Below are 26,033 nucleotides of genomic sequence, written 5' to 3' on the forward strand. Positions count from 1 at the left end.
TTTACTTCTTCAGGACAGTGTTGTGTTTTGTTAATGACATAAATTCAGAGCCGAGAAATAAAACTATTAAACTAAAACCATTATTGGCGCTTGAAATAAAATAAATGTAATGGGCTCTATGCACAGCTAGAGTTTTAAAGCCAACGATAAACTTCCGGTGAAAGTTTAAAGTGACTATTTTCAATTTCACAAGGTTGTTTTAACAGCATCGATGTTGTAATGTAATTACAATACATTTAGTTAAATAGACTTGAGTATTCATCTAATTGTTTAAGCGTAAAACGAGATGAAAGACTGCTAGCGCCGTCAGTAGCAACAGGCTAGTGCAGAAATACCATTGAAAATACTGGGGTAAATTAAACCGTCATATTTTAAAGACATGGCGAGAGGAAATGGAATTTAATGCAGTGCTTCTTGTCTGATCTGAAACCCACTTAATATCGTATATCTAACAGACAGTGAAGATCAGTGATTTTTAAGGAAATCAGATCTTAAACGTGACAATTTTGTAAAGACTTTGGGTTGCCTGACTGAAAATTAAAAGTCCATGTGCATATAGCCCATTTTAGCTAATTGTCAGTTATAAGACAACAAAAAATGCTGGGTCCCACACAGTACCTTCATGTTGTCACAACACAAATCAATAAAGTTAACTTAATAGTTTTTACAAATTCAAGTGGATTGAACATAAAACATTTAAGTTGGCCCAAAACGAATAAAGAAATGTGTTGTTTCAACTAATTAAAAAAAAGTAGTTTAAACAAGCAGCAAAAGTTGTCTTTATAAATAAACAAATAATTATTTTAAAAGGACATTAAAACACATCTAACTAAAATTAAACTACTACATGATGTGAATGATATTAAATGTTATACAAATATATTTCTAAACTGATATGAATTGTTTTTGCTGTATAATTTAAATAAAGAGCTGAAAGAAATCTCTGCTTTCTTGAGATACATGTTTGCATGCTTTTCAAGACCTACTGGCTTCATTCAGCTCTAAATGAGACAAAACAAATCAAGCATTATTCTAAGGAGTTAATGATGTAAGACCAACAACCAAAACACAACATGGCATATATCGCATTGGTTATGTGATTGTTACATTACATATATTCAGTCTGTTGTAAATGTGCTTCACCACAGGCACAGGATGCCATGTTTTTTATTAAAACAACACTTTTATGAAAGTTATATGGACTTGGGCTGTTTGTTTTGAAGCAGGGACTTTATTTTCACTTTATAGTCAATTCAAACTTGTAATAGACAATGGCTTCAGAATAGCTTGGAGACCTGAATGCATTATCTTTAATGGTTTTCTATAGGTCTGTATCTATTGCCAGAGTTTTCAGCAAGAAAAAGTAACTCCAAGGGGGTTCTCAATGTTTTCATAAACAAATCCATCAATAATTTGATCAAACTATTGAAAAACAGTAAATTTAAACAAGCTTAAAATTATATTATATCTTTAATTAATTATATCTTCAAAACATTTTTGAAACCTGCCATATTTTTTCTCTGTTTATAGCTGATATGACAATTAAATACAATATTACTCTCTCTAGCATACATGGAAATGTTTCAACCATGTGTGTTACACCTAATCCCATGTTAATTTGTGCTTTGCTCACTACTACTTGTGTTTATTCTGGAGGCTGCAACCTGTATTAAGACTTAAGATTATGTCCACATCTGTTATCTCAATAAGGAAGTTATGCTCAATACCAAAGTAAATTGAGAATAATATTTCTGTAAATGGTGATGTTTCTTGCACAGATAGATTGTTAAGCTTATTTAATGTATAGTTAAAAATAAAAAAATTTAAATTCTATGTCATTATTTACTCACTATTTACTTGTTTTAAATCTTTATGTTGGCGTCACGGTGACGCAGTGGGTAGCACAATGGCCACAGAGCAAGAAGGTCGCTGGTTCGAGCCTCGGCTGGGTCAGTTGGCATTTCTGTGGGGAGTTTGTATGTTTTCCCTGTGTTCACGTGGGTTTCCTCCGGGTACTCTGGTTTCCCCCACAGTCCAAAGACATGCGGTATAGCTGAATTTGGTAAGCTAAATTGTCCATAGTGTATGCATGTGAATGAGAGTGTATGGGTGATGGGTTACCACTGGAAGGGCATATGCTGGATAAGTTGGTGATTCATTCCGCTGTGGCGACTCCTGATTAATAAAGGGACTAAGCCAAAAAGAAAATGAATAAATGAATGTTAACTGTATTTTATTATATAAATTCACATTCAGCAAGCATAACATCAGTTAACTCATTCATTCATTTTACTTCGGCTTAGTACCTTATTTATCAGGGGTCGCCACAGCGGAATGAACCATCAACTATTCCAGGACAGCATATATTTTTATGCAGTGGATGCCATTCCAACCGCAACCTAGCACTGGGAAACAGCCATACACTCTCAGTGTTTCCCAGTGATGGATTGCAGCTGGAAGAGCATCCGCTGCGTAAAACATATGCTGGATAAATTGACGGTTCATTCCGCTGTGGCGACCCCAGATTAATAAAGGGACTAAGCCACAAAGAAAATGAATGAATGAATGAATGAATTAAATCTTTTTGTGTTTCTTTCTTCTGTTGAACACAAGGATTATGATTGATATTTTGAAAAATGCTGAAAACCTATAACCATTCACTTCCATAATTTTTTTCTACTAAGAAAGCCATTGGTTACAGGTTTTCAGCTTTCTTCAAATTATCTTCTTTTGTGTTCAACAAAAGAAAGAAACTCATAAAGGTTTGGAACCACTTAAGGTGAGTAAATGGTGAGTACATTTTCATTTTTGGGGTCAACTGTCTCTTTAAGACATTGTATTTTCATCCACATGTATTAATTTTGTTCTTGCTACATGTGTGAAGCTATCCTAAAACTAACTCATACGTTGCCAAGGGATTAACACATGTGGATCGATATGTTGTACAGCTGCATTTTTAGACAGTCTTGGCTGCATGATCTCTGACTCAATGGATGACACATGACGTAAGACGCAATCATAGCTGAAATTCTGGGAATAGATGCATCTCACGGGAAACACTTACCACAAAGTTCACAGAATATGACGACAAATATAAAAACTTGTTGGCCTCGTATTACTGTATCCATCATAAAGTACATTACTGTTACTTTACAAATGCACACATCGTGCATCATAAGTCAAGTCAGAGGTCAACCAAGAAGTGCATTGGGCAGCTGCCGAATATCAATTACTGAAGTTTTAATTTCAGAATTAGACCTGTTTTTTGTTATTAAACACATAAGTACACTTCATAAGACATGTTTTAACCACTTGGCTGCACATTAATTAGTTTTACAACGTATTGGAAGATTCGAAAAATGGGTAGGGGGACACTGAGTATAGCTGAAACACAGGGAAAGTTGTAACACTACCAATTCCATAAATAAGGGATAAGATAGGGGTCACGTGACATTTTCAGTTTCCTCAGGTTTCCTTAACAATCACACGTTGAGATTTTCCAGTCAGTCTTGCAATCTCTCCAACAGAAAATCAAATTCTGAGGTAAGAAATAAAAAAAAAAAAAGATAATATTTTGTTTAGTACCTCTACCATTGCAGATGCTGTTGTATGAGTTATATCAGGTTAAACTGTAGTTTCTTTAGTAAAGACTGGTGTATCAACCTCCTGCTAATTTCAAAGCACCATGCTAATACAGCTAGCTAAACAATGGGTGACAGTGGTGGGGTAGGTTGAAACATGTGTTTTGAAAGTATACACACACTTACAAACAGACATGCCCAAACAAACGCACATGTGCATGCACAAACACACACAATATTCACATACACTTCCAATATTTACATATATTGTATTGTTGCAGTCATTTATTTACAACAAAACTGTTGTTGTGGTATATCACTTGTAGTACCCTTAGTTTTTGTGCATTTTGTCTACCTGTTACAACTTACAACCTACCCCAGTAGTGGTGTACAACCTACCCAGTAGTGTTACAACCTACCCCAGTAGTGGTATAGTGTAAGAAATTTAAATTGTTGACATTCATAGTAGACAAATGTGGGCACCTTGCCTAAAGGTTTCAGTCAGGTAGCTAAAAAAAAAGGTAGTTTACATGGTAAAGAAAAATTGTGTTACAATCATCCCGTCTCCCCTAGGCCTACTCAACACCTATACAATATACAGTAGAAGATACTGGATTCAATTCAGTTCGGTTGACAGAGTTCGCCTGACAGAAGTGAGTCGATGACGGCTTGAGGGTGATTAAAAATGGGGCGATATTCATTTATTCCTTTAACGCCAATTTTTCATTTTGAGGTGAACTAACCCTTTAATTAGACTGCAGGCCTATGAGAAACAATACATAGTATTACCACGTTTCCACCAGCAGGTGGAGATGTAGTCCACACGCGGTCATGCTGTCCGGAAGACAGATGTAAATATTTTCATGACGTAAAGAGACAATCTCAGCACCCATCCTCTGCTGTCCTACGTCTATAGAAATACTCTGAATAAGCTATTCTTCGAAACAACCATTATCCTACCTGCGAGAAGACCATGCGAGGCTGTCGTTAGCTGCGTTCTGTGTTTATTTATTTATTTATTTATTTATTGTAAAGCAAACAGCCATTGGTAGGGTGTGATAGGCTATTCATAGCTTATGCATCACTGCTCTGTCGGCGGGTGAGTTGGTGTAGTCTGCGGATCAGATTGCTTCTGTTTGAGTGTCTTTTTTTCTTCTGCTGCCGAGAAGCCAGCTATTAGGATTCATCATGCAGAAAAGGAGGAAGCCAGAGCCGATCCAGCTGAACCCAATTCCAGATGGGAACGCTATAAACGGCACCGGGGCCACAGAGTGAGTGGGATTGAGTCTTACGATGTCATTTCATGTTGAATAGGCTTGTTTGAAGACTTCGCAAATACAGTGTTGCTTCATTCATGCATTATAAGGCTCATTAAGCATATAGTTTAACTCCTTCTATGGGTGTTTAATAGATTTAGCCTTGCTAAATGCTTGAATTTGGCATTAGAGTGGACATTGTTGATGGGATTTGAAAGGGTCCACAGAATTTTAAAACATACTGACTAATGCTTCAAGTGATTATTTGACTTACATAATTAAAAATATGGGTCAATCTGTGGTCAATTTTTAAACATTGTATCAAAGTATTTCTTTTAAATGTGTTATAATGTGTGTTGACACAGTTGTCAAGCCAAATTCTTGTGTTAGATTATGGCTATGAGACATGTAACAGGTCATAGGAAAAGCTTACAGATTATTTAGAGAAAGTGCTTGGTTCTTGAGGTCATGACACTGCATAGTTCTTATAAACGGTGTTTCAGAAAGGCGGAACTGTGTTATGTAATGTTTGTCAGAACTGTAGAATATAGAACATGTTTCTTTTCAACATTAATAATAATGTGATAATATTATAAGAAGGGCTGGGCAATATGGCAAAAATGCAATCTCTGTAATAATTTTCCATATTGAACGATAACGATATATATTTCCATATCAGTTGTTAATGCTTCAAGATTTAAAAGAGTACCCCAACAATGACTGAAGCCACAAAAATTAGAGGGTCCAGTAAATGGCATAACATTTTCGGACTGTAAATTTTGGGGGCTGAAAATTCGGTACGTCTCTAATATCAACACACTTTTAGATTCCCATTGTTGCACATTTCTGCTATGTGATTGGCTCTTAGATCAATATAGTGTGAAAAAGTCCAGAGCTCATTATTGTTATTGACAAATTTTATCATGATTTGATACAATATCGTTTATTGACCCAGCCTAATTATAAGGTCTTCATAAAATTATAACATAATCTTTAGCACAAGGATCAGCATATTACATTTATTAATGAGAGAGTCGTGTGACACTAAAATGAAGTCTAACAATGCTGAAAAGTCAGCTTTTTTTCCCTCACAGCAATATATTGTATTTTAAAATAAATTAAAACAGAGAACAGTTCATTTAGATAGTAAAATATACAAGTTTTATTATTTTTTATATACTGCAGTTTTGACCGTTTTTTTATATATAAAAATAATTGCAGTTTTGGTGAGCATATGATATTTCTTTCTAATGCAATATGCATGATTTCTTAAAAAGTCTTAATTTATCCCTTTACAAAATTAAGTCTATAAAAGTCTATAAATAGGAGCACAGAATCAAATATTCATTAATTGTTGCAAAAAGAATTAACCATTTCCTCAGTGTTATTGTTTTGTTTTTTTTGTTCAAGTATCAAATATCAAGTTTTGCTAGAGATGCAGTTATAATTTCATTTCATAAAGACGAGAAAACAGCATCAATACACACACACATATATATATATATATATATATATATATATATATATATATATATATATATATATATATATATATATATATATATAGATGCTCCCTTTAATGTGTTCCTGAATTATTATTTACTATAAATAACTGAAATTCATCATCATAAATGCAGCCGACACCTTAATACATAATACCTGGATTTTCTTTTGCTCTTTATAGAAAAAAACATCAATATTAGCCCAGTAAAAGTTGGTCCCAGCTATTTGTTTTTCAAGCCATTTTAATGAGGAGGAGCACAAAAATGTTTGCTGTTCGTGGAATGACCCATATATTAGTGTTGTTTAGTATCTGTCGGATGCACATAAAAGAGCGTCATCTCCTGCAACTGAGATCAATGAGAATACCTTATCACATTTGGACAGAGCTGCCAGCACAACACCTCTTTCTCTGTAGTGTTCTGTTCAGCTATAAATTAGGCTCAAAGGCAAGTATCATAGCAGAACTGAAGAGATAACGTCCTTAAAAGTTATCTGTTCGTTTACAATCTGCAGAGGCCAAAAAGTCCCTAATAAGAAACATAGCCAGTTGAAGTCAAATTAGTTAACCCTCCTGTAAAATTGTTTTTAAGAGAATAATTTTATTGCAATTTTTTTTTTTTTTAAACATTTTTTTTTAAATAATAGTTTTTCATGACAAAAACTAAGGTCTTTGTCATGACGACGGTGCACAATACAGACCCCCTAGTTTTTCACATTTTTTTGTGATTTTTGCGCTAGAAATGCACACATCACCACCAGTGTGCAGCATCCACTTGGATGATGCAACGGCAGCCACAGGACATCGGGCCAGTGCGCTCACAACACACCAGCTATTAGTAGAGTGGAGAGACAGTGATAGAGCCAATTTGGTGGATGGGGTGATTGGGAAGCCATGCTGGGTAAGGGCCGATGCAGAGTATTTGCCCAGGACAGCAGGGTTCTTCCTTTACTCTTTACAATAAAGTGGCATGAGATTTTTAACGACCACAGAGAGTAAGGAACTCACTGACAGTGTCACCTTCAATATACTGGGGCATTAGGACCCTCTGCTGGCCTCACTAACGTGCAACAGCAACCTGGTTTTCCATCCAGGTACTGGCCAGGCTCAGCCCTGCTTAGCTTTAGTGAGTAACTGGTCTTGGGCTACAGGGTGATTTGGCTGTGGCCATAATTTAATATAAAAATATAACATAAAAAAAAAAAAAAGTTTCTTTATGTTGGTCTCTTATCAAGATCTAAAACATTGATTGCAAACTTGTGTGTGTAAAACAAACTGGGTGCAGATCGACAAAGGTGGATCATTTTGCTCTAGTGACGTTTTAATAGGATGTTTTATCACATTTTTTGGCAATTATTTTGCGTTTAAATTAAGAATTTTGCAGAATCACAAAAAAAATTCAACTTTTTGTAAATTTTGTTTGGATTCAGCAATCACAAAATTGCAAAAGGCTAGGGGGTCTTTTCTACCTAAAGCTTAAAGTTCAACTTAAAGACTTGATGATGATGATGGAAAAAGCTTTATTTGTCACATACACAGCGAAATTGGACCCCTCCGACCATACAAGCAAGTTATCATAATTAGGCAAGTTATTGGACAGCAGTGGTTTTCTCTGTAGACAATTAAAATATATACAGATTTCTTAACAGAGGTAATTATATTGACCTTAAATTTATTTTTGAAAAATGTAAAATTGCTTTTATTCCAGCCAAAATAAAATAAGGCTTTCCACAGAATAAAATATTCTAGGAAATGCAGTGAAAATGTCCTATTACACATCACTTGGGAATTATTTGAAAAAGAATTTAAAAAAATCACAAGAGGGCTAATTATTTTGACTTACGTACAACTCTATGTACAGACATGGACAAAATTTGTAGGTATTATTCCATTGAAGAGAAAAAACACATAACTAAGAAATAAAATATAATGATTAATCAAAATTGACTGAAAATAAACTAATGAAAATCACATATTGTGGCTTAAATGAAGGATTAAAAAGGTCAAACTAATGAAACTGGCCTGGACAAAACTGAAGGGTACCAGCAACAATTGTGTCCACATGTGTAAATGAGTGCGTCAGGCCAAATATAATCATCCATTATTTTGATTTGTTTATCAGCTTCACATCCAGACAGAAAGACATAATGACAGACAGTAAGGACCACCTCTGCCTGTCTCTTCTACCTTTATTTGGCAAGCCTGTGATTTTTCTCCTTTTGAATCCAAGCCAATGACAATCCTCACAGCCTGAGCCAGTGGTGCGTGTCATTGCCTCTTGTTTCTTCAAGCTCACTAGACATCTCAGACACTTTTCTCCCTATTGTACTATCTCCATTTGGCATTAAGACACTGATAATTAAGGATAAAGCTGTTGTCTTGTAATATAGAAACTGGCTATTATTTCTGCATAAATAAAGGAGTAGTTGGGCTTTACTAGTGGCGTTTGGGAAAATGAGTTATGCTGTATTACATTCCTTCCTGAAAAGCAGGACAGGCTGTGGCGAGTTGCTTTGGAATTTGTGTGTGCGTGTGTGTGTGTGTGTGTTTGTGTGTGTGTGTGTGTGTGTAGCAGTGATTCAATCTAGTGGAAGTCAGAGTTATAGTGAGAGGCTCACTGGAATGTTAAATACTGACAACACTTTCTTTCCCAGAAGTCTCAGTTTTAAATATGTCGTGGCAAGCCTATCTTGGAGTAAGGTTACTACTTTTATGTATGTTCTTACTTATTGATGTAAATGTATCGCTTCTTTTTATGGAGGTACAGTTTGGCAATTCAGATTAATAAATGCAGCTGGAAATGCTTTCAATAGCTAGGGAAGTGATTTTCCATATGTAAATATGAAGTAAATCCTTTATGAGACAAGATTTAAATGCACCAATGTATTGGCCACAAAAGTATAGGGTTTTGGAGAGTGTATAAATAGCAAAATTAATATAACAAACCAATATATTCATTCAAAATACACCCCAAAAAAATGCTGTGATCCACACAATTCCTTCATGTTGTCCCAACACAAAGCGATTAAGTTAACTTAAACGTTTTTACAAATGTAAGTGAATTGAACATAAAACATTTAATGGCGCAGTATGTTTGACACCTAGTGGTTGTACTAGATATTGCACTCGTGGTTCAAAACAACTCTATGGCTCCTCCTCTGGCTCCATGCAAGCTCAGGTTGCCAGACAGCAACAGGAGCATGATTATTGAGCCTAAAGGCTGATTTAAACCATGTTCAAACTAAAAGCAACAGCTGGCATTTAGGCATGGGACAGTAACCGTTTTCTGCCAAAATGGTGATAAAAAAAAAAACTGCCAAAATTTTCTGCTATACTGTTCCTATGGTATATGTAGGATTTATTTTATTTTTTTTTTACATTTTGTTTTACATTTTTAGGACAAAAGTATCTCCAGCAGAAAAGATGTCCAAACACGTATTTTCAAGTTGAAAGACATCTGTTTTTTTTTTCATTTGAATTATTAGTATGTTTACTGCTCGAAAATATTTTAAAAGTTTCTCAAAATAAAATATATTAGTTTTTCACCCAGACATTTAAAAAGAAGATATTTTAGAGGTGTAATCACAATACCGTAGAACCGTGATATTTTTATTCAAGGTTATCGTATCGTCAGTATGTCATACTAGCCCATGCCTATTCACGAGGAGGAATATTTTTATATTAAAAGGAGTTTTTATCCTAACCAACACCTGAAATGTATATTTAAGAAACGACTTCTATTTTTTGCAGCTGAACAAAAGAAAACTATGAGGATGATCACCTCAGAGACATCTCATGTGCTTTATTCAGTGTTAAATGTGATAATGTGAGTTTGAATGTTATTTTACATGACATTTATTGCCATAACGTTACTACCTAAAGCAGCAGCAGATAGTTTACCTCAGATTTTGAAAATAAAATAAAATAAACTTTAGGGCTGTGACTCAGTGCAAACCAACACATATCAGTGATTCAGAATGTACATTTAATAATGGTAAAGAGGTTTAATATGTATTATTTACGCTGGAGTGCAGCAAGTGCACTATTCCGGCACGTAAGGCACATTTTCAAACAGATTTTAGCATTGTTTTTCAGATAAACAAGTATGTTCTTAAATATCTGCAAACATATTATGGTATTTGTATGCTTTAGAAGAGTCAGAAGCTTACATGCAGCACCTTTAAGTTATCAAATAAAATAAAAAACAATTAAGAATTGTGTTATTTCAACTCATTTAAATAACTAGCAAAAGCCATTTTTTGAGTGTGTGTGATAGCACTGAGTTGTATAATGTGTAAATAAAATCGGTACAAAAAATAGTTTGGGCTGAATATTCTGCAGTACATTACGCAGTTTTCAGGGTCACACGATCATTCAAAAATCCTTATTAGTTTCTAAAGTTGAAACTGATGAATTTTCATCAGAATCGCCCATTTCATTTACATCACAAAAAATGTGATGGACTTTTTTACCAATATAATCCTTGCAATATGCTGCTGTCTTTTTAAAAAAAAATCCTGTCCAAAGCCCGGTTTTGTTGGATTTTGGCATTTGATGATGCTAATTTTGTATCCTGCCAATATTGTTTGATCTCTCTCTATTGGCAGCACTACCTCTGCTTCTATTGTTTCCCACGAGCTCAATGCTGCATTGTGTCTTTTTCAAGATTATCAGTAGGAAACCACAATGTGTTACAGTTTTACACAATCACACATATACACACACACACACATGCACACGCCATGGCACCATCTGCTGCCCTCCATTTTACTTAAGAGCGCTGCCGGGTGTATGAATGCTGTTATAGTGCATCAAAAATAGCCTGATAATTCTCATGTTTTATCTACCTGTTCCCTAATTTTCTTTTATTGTTCTTCTATCTGAGATATTGTTGAATTGACGCTTTATGGGATGACAGCTTCGATGAATCCACAGGAATGATTTGTGGAGTGTAGTTCAGATGAAGACACTGCAGCAAAACACTTTTTTAATAGTCCTGTTAGATTTTTAGGATTTTCGTGAAGTGTTTTTTTCCTATAATGTAAAGAAAATGTCAAATTGAAAATACACACTCCTTTTGTTGTGTTTGTTTAATTTGTGGCTGGAGATAGCCATTTAAATGCATATTTTTTCAAAGTAATTTATCTGAAAATGCATTTTTTTTCTGCACCAAGCTATACGCTTATTTCCCACAGCCACCATTTTGAAACACGAAAGCAAGGCTGCAGTGGGAAGAAACCCGGAAGTATAGGATCAGCACTGAAACATTGCAGCAACATGCTGTGTACTACAAACCCCTAGCGGTTGCCACGACTTCAAAATGCAGATATGGTGTAAACATCACTTAAATTTCATTCAATTCAGTTTAATTTAAACAAATAAAAGCATATTAGGCATCAAACAACATTACAATCTCTTTCAGAGTAATACATCCAAATGTCCTCCTACGCTTCAGTTCATGGCAGCAGGTAAACACCGTGACAAGGCTTCCCTGCTTCAGTCTAACCCGCTGTGCGATTAAACACTGCAGTCCTCTGTAGCACACCCTCGTGTTGTCTGTTATAGTGTTGTCATGGTACTGAAGTTTAAATTCCCGCTAACATTTAAGCGCTGCTGAGCGCGCTCATAGACACCGCTGATTAGCCATGTAATTAACTCACCGCTCTTCACCGAGTGCAAACACAGATATACGGACATTGGAGAGTTTAAAGCCGTGAAGATCAGTCGATTCATCAGCGGATCGCTCGTCTGTGTTTGTGCTCAGTGAAGTGCGGTGAACCGATGACCTTCTCGGCCAATCACAGTCATTTCTGTTGAGCACATGAACACAATGGCAAATCTGCGGTGTTTAAGAACGTCATCAACAGTTCTTAAATGTTAACAGGGATTGGACTTTTTTGAAAATCAGTATCGTGACATGTCTAATATAGTGAAAGAATCAGTTCATTAACTTGAGTTTAATGAATAGCATCTAAAACATGTGTTTGGGATAGAAACGTTAGCTAACTAGTGCCATTTCCTTAACTTGAAAATGAGGTTCAGTGTCCCTTTTTATTTTCACTATTTATTCAGAATGGACCTTTGAGTCACTCAGAAGGCAGTGAAAGTATAAATTTGTTTCAATTTCTCTTCACTGATAAGATATACAGCCAGGTACACAACATTACTGTGTGACTCAGGCGATACTTCCGGGTTTCTTCCAACCTCAGCCTCGATTTCGCTGTTTAAAATGGCGGCCACGTGAAAACAGTCCATAGGGCTGCACAATTCTGACTAAAATGAGAATGACAAAAATTTTTTTGCCTAAAATAAAGATCACAGTTTTTTTTTCACAATTCTGTAGGTTTAAAATAAAGGTTAATATGAGTAGGCTTTTATTATTTTTATTTCTCAAACATATAGTAAAACAACAATAATATTAGGCCTATGTGTAGGTCTACTGTTGGTTAAAATTATCAATTTTGTATAGACTTGGAATGGTGGACTTGAGCAGACTTTAAATATGTTCTGGTTGTTAATGCACAGCAAAGTGATTACATCAGAAACAACTATTCATAATTCTCAAGTTGTATTATTAAGAAATATGCTTGCAATATGTCACTGACAACATTATTACATCATTTTTCACTGGTAAAATGAAACATTTGTCATTATCAGATTCCCTCTTGCATCATATTCAACATTATATTGGCAAGAGTAATTATACACCGTTAAATGACACCGTTAAATGTATATTCTCATGCACAACACTGAGAGAAAAAAAAAAGCATACACTTTCACACGATCGCTCTGTGCAACAAACTGAACATTATTTCAAACATTATTACCTGTGATTCACAGCTTATGCAGGTTCTGTTCACTAAAGTAGACATTGTTCTAAGGCATGCGCATCCTCTCAGTAGTAAACGTCAGCTCACATATGACTTCACGGCCACGAATATGTATTATACCTTATAAATGCAGTATGTGACTCGTTCAACACCATTTGGAGGTGTCCAAACAATGTAAAGACTTGTGCGACCACTATATGCTTCTATCTTTAACTTGAAAATATAATTGACTGAATTGTAGATACTGGATTAAGATTGTGTGGGGGGTCGAATCGTAATTGTGCGCCTTACATCTGCACTTACATACAGTTCTGCTCCAAATTGCACAGTTTTATTTATATTAAGTTTTGTTTTACAAGGTGATATGTTTGATCACTTATACGAAAAAAAGTCTGCTGTATTTCATGAATTATGGAGTTTAAAAAGAGATATCCAATATCCCCCTATAAAAACATCTAATCTAAACACTACTTTTTCAAAAAAAGGAAAGAAGAATTTTGAGACTTTACCAAATGTTCATATATCATGTCAGATAATATCCACATAGTTAATGAAATAATGCCTCATTTCCATATTTAAACATATAATTTTAGTAAACTTTTGTAACATTTCAGTTTAGGTCGCAATTCACAGCATTAACAAAAATGTTAACGAACACTACTAGCTTAATAAACTACTAATTAGCTGTTTATTAATAGTATGATAGAAGTCGGGTTTAGGTGTTGTGTAGGATTAGGGATGTAGAATAAGAACATACTTCATGACTACTAATGAACAGTTAATATCTTGATAATAGCCAGTAGTTATTAGCATGAATTGTGACCTAAACTAAAGTGCTACCAAAACTTCTGATGCAAAAAATGATTTGCAATGCTTCATGTAATTAATTAACAGGGGACATTTGGTTGATAAGTATTAGTTTACTCATGTGCATATATTAACTAATAATATACACCACATTTACCTGCAGTGTGGTCTTTAGTTTTGTGGTCTCCTCCTTGAAAAAATGGTTTGTTTTTGAGTTTACAGTCATGTTCCCAGGCACAACATGTGAAGCTGACCACATATTTCCTGTGTTTGATCATTCGATGTCCACACAACTCTTCAGAATGTCTAAGAGATGGAAAAATCTGAAGCAGTGTTAGGATTCTTTCAAGTGCTCTTTTAGGGCTTCAAAGGCTTTTCTGTGTGCGAGTTTCAAACCGCGGGCAGTTTTTGTATCTTTTCTGAGAAAGCATCTGCCCTTTTTATGTAAACATAATGCTGTATCAAAGAGTAGAGTAAATAATTCACTGGATAGTAGTATTCAATTATTTATTACTTTGTTACAAGATCTTGTCACTACAAATGAATTGATCTTGTATGTATATATTTGTGGAAGGCCCTGTGAATTTGTGTGTTGCGAAAAACATGGTTAGGGCTGTCCTAAGTTCAGTTTTAATTTGTATCTTGCTCTGTAAAATGAAATGTAATGTTGTTTTGTAAATGATAGATAATTATTAATTACCTATGTATAATTATTAAGGCATCCAGAAATATTGAAGAGAAAGACACAACATTTAGGAGGGAAACTAAAAATTCTATAGGTTAATTTGTGATTTATAATAATTTTCCAGATTTGGTTTGTCTATAGGTCATCTTTGTTTTGTAATTAATTTTTTTTTTTTACATTTGTACTATTTAGAAACCAGTTCATCAAATTTAAATTGTGAAATTATGTTTGCCTCATGTTTTCGTCCTTGATTTTCTAAACATTTGAAACTTTTTGACATTACTTAAATTTACACTTATATATACTTATATTATACTTAATATAATTAGAGTTACCATCATTCATTCATTCAATTTCTTTTCGGCTTAGTTCCTTTATTAATCTGGGGTCGCCACAGCGGAATGAATCGGCAACTTATCCAGCACATGTTTTATGCAGCGGATGCCCTTCCAGCCGCAACCCATCTCTGGGAAACATCCATACACACACATTCACACTCATACACTATGGACAATTTAGCCTACCCAATTCACCTGTACCGCATGTCTTTGGACTGTGGGGGAAACTGGAGCACCCGGAGGAAACCCACGCGAACGCAGGGAGAACATGCAAACTCCACATAGAAACGCCAACTGACCCAGCCGAGACTCAAACCAGCGACCTTCTTGCTGTGAGGCGACAGCAATTACTGCTGCCGCTGCACCGATTTGCCTGTCAATCTTACATTCCATGCTTCCCTTACTCGTAAACAAAACCCCAAAATACTTGAACTCCTCCACCTGGGGTAAGGACTTTCTTCCAACCTGGAGATGGCAAACCACCTTTTTCCGGTGGAGCACCATGGCCTCGGACTTGGAGGTGCTGATTCTCAATCCAGCCGCATCACACTGCAGCAAACCACCCCAGTGCATTCTGTCCATAACCTTTTTTTAATAAAAAAAAAAATACATTTTAATGTCAGTTTTAGTTATTGTAGTGCATAAATGTTGACTAAAAGATAAAAGTCCTTATACTAGAATATAGGCACGCACCAGCCACTTCTTTAGGTACACCTTAATAGTACCAGGTTGAAACCCCTTTTGCCTTCAGAACAGCCATAATCCTTCGTGGCATAGATTCAACAAGGTACTGGAAATATTCCTTAGAGATTTTTATCCATATTGACATGATAGCATCACGCAGTTGCTGCAGATTTGTCGTCTGCACATCCATGATGCGAATCTCCCGTTCCACCACATCCCAAAGGTGGTCTATTGGATTGAGATCTGATGATTGTGGAGGCCATTTGATACAGTGAACTCATTGTCATGTTCAAGAAACCAGTCTGAGTTGATTCGCGCTTTATGAGATGGCACTTTATCCTACTGGAAGTAGCCATCAGAAGATGAGTACACTGTGATCATAAAGGGATGGACATGGTCAGTAACAATACAACATTACTCAGGTAGGCTGTGGCGTTGACACGATGCTCAATTGGTAAAGAAAATATCCCCCAACATATTTCACCTCCACCACCAGCCTGAACCGTTGATACAAGGCAGGAATGATCCATGCTTTCATGTTGTTGATGCCAAATTCTGACTCTACAATCAAAATGTCGCAGCAGAAATCGAGACTCATCAGACCAGGCAATGTTATTCCAATCTTGTATTGTCCAACTTTGGTGAGTCTGTGTGAATTGTAGCCTCAGTTTCCTGTTCTTAGCTGATAGGAGTGGCACCCAGTGTGGTCTTCTGCTGCTGTAGCCCATCCGCCTCAAGGTTTGATGTGTTGTGCGTTCAGAGATGCTCTTCTGCATACCTCGGTTGTAACGAGTCGTTATTTGAGCCCACAGAACTGCCGCTCACTGAATATTTTTTTTTTTCTGACCATTCTCTTTAAACACTAGACATGGTTGTGCATGAAAATCCCAGTAGGTCAGTAGTTTATGAATACTCAGACCAGCCCGTCTGGCACCAACAACCATGCCACGTTCAAAGTCACTTAAATCACCTTTCTTCCCCATTCTGGTGCTCGGTTTGAACTGCAGCAGATTGTCTTGACCATGTCTACATGCCTAAATGCATTGAGTTGCTGCCATATGATTGGCTGATTAAAAATTTGCGTTAACGGGTATTTGGACAGGTGTACCTAATAAAGTGGCCGGTGAGTGTATATTTAGTTTTCAGTTATAAATAATCAAATAAAACAGCAGTTTTAACATGATTTTATTGATTTTACAGATTGTAGAACCAATAAAATGTGTTGGACCAGGCCAGTATAATAACCTTGCTCTAGAGCTCTGTTGTAAGCTCTGTGTCCTCGCTTATGATGCATTTGTGGTTCTCCACACTGACTAAAATCACTCTGAATATCCAGTCATTGTTCGTCCTCCTACACGCAACGCAAGGTTTAGAGTTGTGAAGTATTTCTTTCCACTCTGGCATCTTCTGCGTCCTTCACCATTATCACGACTCCACCACAGCGTGTCCACGCCACCCACATCCACCCACACACACAGCCTCGTAACCATGGTTATAACCGGCCTTGCTGTCAAAAATGAAAACACTTCTCTTCGTTGTGCATATCGATGAGACAAAGACTTGGTGGAGTGCTCGTGCTCTCTTCATCCACCTGAGTCGTGCCGTCTGTCCTGAAGCAAAACGTGCTGCGATGTTTTGTTGGCTGATTAGCACGCTTTGATGTAAATTTATGTGCGAGTGTCACTTGTTGTGGCCTGGAACAATGTTCAACAGCAGGACAACATGTTTTACATCTGAATTGGCTCAATGCTGAAAAGCCCTTGAGGCGCATGGTGTCCAATGCTTCTGTAAGATTCAATGGAAGATACGGCGTGAGATCGAGCCGTTTCACAGATGTTTGCAACATGTAACATTAAGGTATGTTTCCCAGAGATAGGTTGCAGCTAGAAGAGCATTCGCTGCGTAAAACATGCTGGATGAGTTGGCGGTTCATTCCGCTGTGGCGACCCCGGATTAATAAAGGGACTAAACCGAAAAGAAAATGAATGAATGAACATTACGGTTATAAGCTGCAGGGAAAATTACATTTCTGATAACAATAATAATAATAATATCGGATTAGTATCAACAACTGATTTATAGGAGATTTAATTGGTTCGTTTAAATGCACAAAAATGGCAGGCCTTGTTTACATGCACTATTAAAGGGATGAACATTCTGTCATCATTTTAGTCTCACTCCACTTGTTTCAAATTTTCCTGTTGAACACAAAAAAAGATAAATGCCATTTGATGAATGATGAAAACCGTTAGCCATTGATTTCTATAGTATGCAAGTCAATGGCTAACATTCCCCAAAAATATATAATCTTTATAAGTGCACTGTTAACGATTTTTGTAAATTACAAAGTATTTAAGTGAAATATGAACTGTATTTTGCTGTAGGACATTTATGCAGTATTTTACTGTATTTTAAAGTTGCAATGTAAAAATTACTGTACATTTTACAGTAAAGGTTTACATACAATTTTACATATGCAGCAAGATAAATGGTGCTGCAAATGTAAATACAGAATTGGATGGTTGGTTTATGATTGCCTTTTAAAGGACGTCAAAATGTATGGAGGGTCTGCTCATTAAACAGAGGAAAAATGTTTGCAGTAATCAGCATCTTAATATTATTAATAAAAATAATTAAAATAACACATAATATAAACACATTTGACCACCCCTATAATGGTTTATACCATTGTGAAGGCATGATTGTGCCTAACAGGCTATGCAGGAAAATATTTGTAAAAAAGTTAAACAATTATGAGACATTATGGGCTCTATTTTAAAGAGCGCAAAGTCTAAAGCGCATGGCGCAAAAGCATTAAAGGTGTGTACAAATACATTTTTGCTATTTTAAGGATTGATAATACCGTTTGCGCCGCAGCACATGGTCTAACAATGGTGTGCTTATTCTCTTAATGAGTTATGGGTGTCTTTTCCTGAGAACATGCATTAAACCAATCAGAGACTCATCTCTATTTCCCTTTAAGAGTCAGTTGCGTCACGCTCTGGCGCATTTGCTATTTACATGGCGGAATTTGTTAGTGGAAATACTAAATGCTTCACTAGCGAGAAACCAGTTAAACATACCATCTGCAGCATGAGGATAAAGAATGAATGAGCCTCCTCCATTCGGCCTCTTTACTTTCTCTTTACTTTACTGTTACTCTTTACTCCTTTACTTTCATGGAGTAAGGAAACAGTGGAAACTCACTCCACTGAAGACATCCATTAGCCTACATAGTTAATTTTGTTTGTTAAGTGCATAGATTTGTTTCAAAACTATTTCTAAATTCAGTTCTATATTCAAGCAAACGAATAAATAAACAATACTAACGAAGTGTGGTCAAAAAACAGTTCTTTCCAAACACATGTCCTATTCTAATGCCACATATAGTGATGCATATGTCTCCAAAACCCGACAGATGGACAAATCTAATCTTGTTTTTATTAAAAAAATCTAAACATGCATATAATTAATAATACCGCTAATACAAATGCTAATTGTCATTAATGAACTGGAAAAAAAAGCCCCCTGACATGAAGAAGGCATGCAGGCAGTGTTTTTTATATTTATTTAGAAAGTAATAATTTTAGTAACATTTTAATCCTTTAATTGTTTTTCATATGTGAAGATATTTGTGTATTACTGTATTACCTGCATAGGCATATAACTAAAAACTTACACACAATGTAGGACCTGTCAAATAGGTGTTCGTATTTACATATAACCTAAAAGTTAAGGAAAAGTACTCTGAGATTTTATTACACACCTACGCTCATGGAAGTGAAACAGTTTGTGTGATCTTTCATAATCATTCATTTATCTGTGCAGGAAAGCAAACTTGTCACTGTTCAGTGAAATTCGCAGTTTTATATTATATATTGACTTTGAGAATCATATTTCTGGTGAAATAAACCATTTAGGTCAGAATCCACTCATTATCTCACAAAAGAAAACACTGAAAATGTAAATAAGTCTGATTAACCTTGTTTAAATAACCCATTTACATCAGAATACAATCATTATATCACAAAAGAAAACACTGAAAACTTTAAAAAGTTTAATTATAACTGTTAAAATAACACATTTAGGTCAAAATATGCTCATTATTACACAAAAGACTAAAAACGTAAATAAGTTTGATTAACTAATGAGATAAACATATTAATTTGGTACCCTGAACCATATGTATTACACAAACTCCTGAAAAATCTGACCCCTGATAGCCAATGTATAATTTCCACACAGTTTGTAACAATTCGAGTGTGAGTAAATTATGAGTACATTTTAATTTTTGGGTGAACTATCCTCTTTAAGATGCACATTTATTGATTGCAAAGTTTAATATAAGCGTAAAACTGTTTGGTATTATCTGTGTAAAACCAACTGATATTATTATGTATTCAAATGGATCTTTTGTGATCCATTCTGATTAATTTTGTCCATTGGCTTTGCTAGAAGAGTCTCAAGGCTTGACTACTACACTTTGATTTAATTTACTAAATGCTTATAAGGTAAGTGGTTGTAAACGATTTATATGGGCGAATTTAAAGTTAAACATTGCTAAATTTAGTTTGTTTAAATTCAGCCCATATAAAGTGTTTGCAACCACTTACATTAAAAACAATTAGAAAATCCAATGAATCATTTTTATCAGTGTAATTAACTCATGTGCATCTTATGAGTTATCAAGCAAAACGAAAAGGATTTGGATAGTCATTTCGATCAAACTGTGTGTACAACGCAGCAAAGTATGAATACAATGTGCAGATTTGCTTTCTCACAGCACGTCTTGAATATTCACAGACACTCTTGACATCATTTGAGCCAAAGTGGAACAAAGAATGCATCTGAACGCAAGCCAATACCAGGACTAAATGGTAATGCAATGCATCTTAGCTATGACTTGTGGAATTACCAAATGGAAACCGGTCCATAGATCCATTTCTCCCCCAGCTGACCTGGTAAAGCCATGGTGAGGAATGGTGAGCTGTTGGAGGAGATGCAGAGAGGATGGATAGAGGAGGGTCATGGAAGTTTGCTCTTCCAGCAGAAAGCTAAGGAAATTAATCACCATGACAACAAGGCCAAGGAAAAGGCTTGCATGCTTAGAGGAACTCCATGTTTCCTCAGACTGAGCTTTAGGAAGATGTTATAAAGCCCTCTTTCCACTTATCCACATTGTACAATAACCTATTCACTATTCCAACATGAGTTCTGCCTTAAGGATGGAAATGTGTTTCAGCTTGCTAGAGATCTGCTTCTGAGAGAGGAATTCTTGTGGTTTTTAGTTCAGTGCAAGCCAGGATTAGACTGTATATGATATTTTAGTATTATTTATATACTTTTATTGTCTTTATTAGTATCCCATGTTTAGATTGTTTTAGTTGGGTTTTGTAGTTATTAGTGTTTCCTTTTGGATTTAATTTACATTTTTATACATATTTATTAATATTTTTGCATCTAGATGTCAAAGCAGCATTTCTATTTTTATTTGCTCCATTTTTTCACTCAATATTTAGATTTTGTTTTATTTCAGCTTCATTTCAATTAGTGAAAATTATTAAAAATCATTATCATAAATATGTTGGTCATAATTGTAATCACGATGATTCAAAACAATATACAGATGTAGTCAAAATTATTCACCCCTCCTGTGAATTTATTTATTTATTTTTTTAATATTTCCTAAAAAGTATTGCAGTACATTCAGTATTTCCTATAATATTTTTTCTTCTGGAGAAAGTCTTATTTGTTTTATTTTGGCTAGAATAAAAGCAGGTTTAAATATTTTTAAAGCCATTTTAAGATCAATATTATTAGCCCCCTTAAGCAATATATATTTTGATTGTATGCAGAAGAAACTATTATGTTTAGAAATGGGTTGAAAAAAATCTTTTTTTTTCAGTTATTTTCCTCCCTGTAAATAAGGAAAGGCGAATAAATACAAAAGAATAAAAATATATAACAAACTGTGCTTTAAGCATGTTCATTGTAAGAAAAATTGCTACAAAAGTCCTTTAGTCAAGAGCAGTGAGTGATTTTGTCCTTGTGTTGTTTGATTAATAATGACAAAAACAGTCAGCAGCAGGAATACTGCGCGCTGTCACTTTAAAAGCAGAACGGTTCTGATTTATGGTTTCACTTTCACTTGTCTTGATTCTCAATTCATTTGTTTATTACATAAATATGGGTTAATGTGAATAATCACAAATTTGCATGTATTTGACCATTAAGGGGCTCGCATTAAGATGACTTTAGATGTGTGTTTAAAACGCTTTTAAAAACATGAATTATTTAAATGTACATCAATGAATAATGTGCATCCCATGCTGCAAAAACAATACATGTTTAAGTAATTTTCATGTGAATCTGAGCTTTGCAGAGCAACAAATGTGTACAACTGGAAAGGAGGTGGTATATGATACAATCATTTTTTTATCTCGAATAATGTTTTTTCATAATCATTAGAAGCCTATATCAAAACTAAATTTCGATTATTTGCAAAGCCCTAAATTAGCCCCATGCATATTACTGCAGATCATTCTTACCAACCACTCCATTCACTTCAAACAGTGATCCAATTTAAGACAACAACTTGGGATAATTGACTTTTTATAAGCATTTCTTCTGGCTTTAGGAATTCTAAACCTGCATTCTGATGGTAACACTTCAAAAGCTGAGTTAAGGGGATGTGTATTATCTTTAAAAATTGCAATTGCTGTGTTTTCCATAAAGAAGTCTGCAGCAAATGTTGTTTGTGACCAGTTATTTTATTTACCTGAGGAAACCTCTCAAGGTTTTTTTTCTTCACTTTCGCCAATTAGTGAAGTTTTCCCTCTGTCGCCACTGGCTTGCATGGTTCAGGATCTGTAGAGCTGCGCATCGTTGGATTTGCTCTTCAGTGTTTGGACTCTCAGTAGTGATTATTAAACCACACTGAATTGAGCTAAACTGAACTGAACTTAAACACTAAAAACTGAACTACACTGTTCCAATTTACTATGACCTTTTATGTGAAGCTGCTTTGACACAGTCTACATTGTAGATACAAATCTACAAATAAAGGTGAATTGAATTGAATTGATTGATATTAAAGATATAATTTTGATCACCTTTTTTGCATTATTTTGACTATTGCAGTTTATGTTGGTTGGTTGTTTGGTGGTTTAAAATATACAGTGCTCAAAAAATAAAGGGAATGCTAAAATAACACATCCTAGATCTGAATGAATTAAATATTCTTATTAAATACTTTGTTCTTTACATAGCCGAATGTGCTGACAACAAAATTACACTATTATCTATAGAAATCAAATTTATTAACCTATGGAGGTCTGTATTTGGAGTCCCATTCAAAATTGAAGTGGACAAACACACTACAGGCTGATCTAATCTTGATGTAATGTCCTTAAAACTATTCAAAATGAGGGTTAGGAGTGTATGTGTGGCCAACAAGTGCCTGTATGACCTTCCTGCAGTGCCTGGGCATGCTCCTGATGAGGTGGTGGGTGGTCTCCTGAGGGATCTCCTCAGGGCTAAAATATCCGCTAACTTCTGGACTGTCTGTGGAAATTATTTTTGTTAGTATCAATTAGTAAATTATGCAAGCGTCAACGAGTACATTTCAGTCCTATAGGTTTATTCAAAAACACATAAAAAATTAAAGCATATATACTAAGGCTGGGTGATATTGCAAAAAAAAGTATGATAATATCATGTTTTATATCATTCAATATAGATGATTATTGAATATTTTTTAGCAATACATTTACATTTATTAGGATTTTTTAACCACTATATTTCAATTTACCAACGATACTAAGACACAGTTTTAATAGTCAAAAACAAAAATATTTTAACAAAATATCTAAACTCTTAATAATAAAATAAACATAAGTGTTAAAGAGACTCTTAAACTTCATAAATAGAATGTTACAAAGCAGTAAAGTCCAAATGCTGAACAATTAAAGCAAACTTTTAGGTGTGAAATATAATGATACAGTAAACCTCAAACTCTGTAAACAAAACAAATAATGATAATCAAATCTGAGCTTTCAAGTAAAGGAACCATCATTTGACCATCATTTTTCAAATACTGCAACACAACAAATTGTGAAGTTGTATGACTATATTACCCCTATGCTAAAAACCCTTTTAGATGGGGAGCTAGTGGCTGAGATGCACAAGAAAAGAAACCAAAAAGCCATTTTGGCGACAACCTTTCATCCTTTTTTATTTACAATCTCTTCACTACAGCTAGCCACCGCACTCACTTTGAAGTGTGTTGCTATTCTGACCTGAAGTAACAAGTGTAAGCTTGAGCTTGTAGTTTCCTTCACCATATTCAGTTTTCTTTTGCGCTCACACTCCCCTGGCATCTCTCGTAACTTAGACCATCATCCGTTTTCTCAGAGGATGACAAATGAAAAAAATAAACATTGCTTCAGCTTCGAGACAAGTTTATGGAGAAAAGTAAAAAGCACTGCAGTGTTTGGGTGCTCTGTGTTTGTCTCAGGTAATTAGTCAGCCGTCATTACTGAAATTTCTGTATTCCACACAAAGTGTGAAGCACATTGGTTAGTTCTACTTAAATGAATTGCAGTGTGCTCGCAGAATTTGGAAAATGCACAGGCGTCACCATGTGAGCGTCGTGCAAGTTGTGCGCCTCCATTGGAAATGACAAACTGACACTAAGCTTATTGACATTCCTTCCAAGGCGCGCGCTCAGCAGCCACAATTTAATAAAACTATAGCGCTTCATACCGAAACTTCATACCGGATTTTTTAAAATTAATATTGACAATGGTGTTGGGTCAATATATAATAAATACCGATACCGATTTTATCGCCCAGCCCTAATATATACATAAGCATTAAATACACATGCTTTTATTTATTTATTAAATTAATTATATATATATATATATATATATATATTTTTTTTTTTTATGAAATAATTAATTAAAATCTATTAAAATTGTAATTATGAGCTTTTTGTTTTTGCATTATTTTCACTATTGCTGTTTTTTGGTGATTAGTTGGCGGTTTTAAATATCTAAGAAATTCATTCTTGAATATAAAAAATGCCAATCAAAGTAGTTTTAGAGATTAAGTTCACTTTTCTACCTGTGTGTTGTGTTAGAACAAATCTGGAAGCTCTGCAGAAGAAGCTGGAGGAACTGGAGCTGGACGAGCAGCAGAAGAAACGCCTGGAAGCTTTCCTCACCCAAAAGCAGAAGGTCGGAGAGTTAAAAGACGATGACTTCGAGAAGATCAGCGAGTTGGGAGCAGGCAATGGAGGAGTTGTGTTCAAGGTCTTACACAGACCATCAGGCTTCATCATGGCCAGGAAGGTAAGCTCTAGTAAAGCAGACAATGGAGTATGTTCGTTTCAGCAACAAGTTTGCAAGAAAGGTCACTGCCGTCCATTGATTGTCATTACCATCCTACAATCGATCAGATGCCTTTTAGGAGCTGTGTACATCAAAACCCGTGCTGCTTCTCCAATGTCTCTCGAATGCATCAGCTATTCATAACATCATGTCTTTTTATAGATTGGAAGAAGTCAGACCTTGCAGGATTAAGGCCTGACATTCTGTTCTATGGATACGTTGACATTTATTGAACATGTAGTGAGACTAATAGCAGTTGACAGAACAGTTTAAGAGACTCCTGATCTATTCCACTTTTGCCAGATTATAGCTAGTGCACTATATAGTGTGATGCAACAAATGGTTCTTAATATGAGAGCTCCCTGGGAAGCAAACAAGCTGGAGTGCAGTCAGCAACAAACTCCAAACAGCTCTTTTACAGCATACATGAAACAAAGAACTGACAGTATGCATGCGGAGAAGCAACTCCTTATCAGCTGGCGGTATAATGCAGACACCCTGGCAATTACAGAGAGAAGCTCTGCCTGGTACTGAGGGAAATTAATGAGGCTTCAGCGTTACACTATGTACTGCACTTAGAAAGACATGGCGAACATCAGTTTGAGCTTCGAAGTTTTATATTAATATTAATTGTATAATATAGTAACAGTTTGGCATAAACAACACGAAAATATAGATTTATCCTGCCTGTGAACAATTCTTCCTAACAATGTCCGTCCCTTTATGACCACAATGTACAGTTGAAGCCAGAATTATTAGCCCTCCTGAATGTTTTTTTCCTAATTTATGTTTAACGGAAAGAAGACCATTTCAATGCATTTCTAAACATAATAGTTTTAATAACTCATTTCTAATAACTGATTTATTTTATCTTTGCCATGATGACAGTACAAAATATTTTACTAGATATTTTTCAAGATACTAGTATTTAGTTTAAAGTGCAGTTTAAAGGGTTAATT

The 26,033-nt window shown here is 35.2% G+C and overlaps 1 protein-coding gene across 1 annotated transcript in view; it reads left to right on the top strand.

The window, feature by feature from the left end:
• The first annotated feature begins 4,472 nt into the window (after positions 1–4,472).
• Positions 4,473–26,033, top strand: part of map2k1 (mitogen-activated protein kinase kinase 1) — a 29,489-nt gene continuing 7,928 nt past the window's right edge. Inside the window, exons 1-2 of the mRNA XM_056477822.1 lie at positions 4,473–4,852; positions 24,825–25,035. Of these exons, the coding sequence (XP_056333797.1) occupies positions 4,770–4,852; positions 24,825–25,035 (294 nt within the window). The 5' untranslated portion in view covers positions 4,473–4,769. The remainder of the gene's footprint in view (positions 4,853–24,824; positions 25,036–26,033) is intronic.

This window comes from Danio aesculapii, chromosome 18, assembly GCF_903798145.1.
Source record: "Danio aesculapii chromosome 18, fDanAes4.1, whole genome shotgun sequence".
Taxonomy (NCBI): domain Eukaryota; kingdom Metazoa; phylum Chordata; class Actinopteri; order Cypriniformes; family Danionidae; genus Danio; species Danio aesculapii.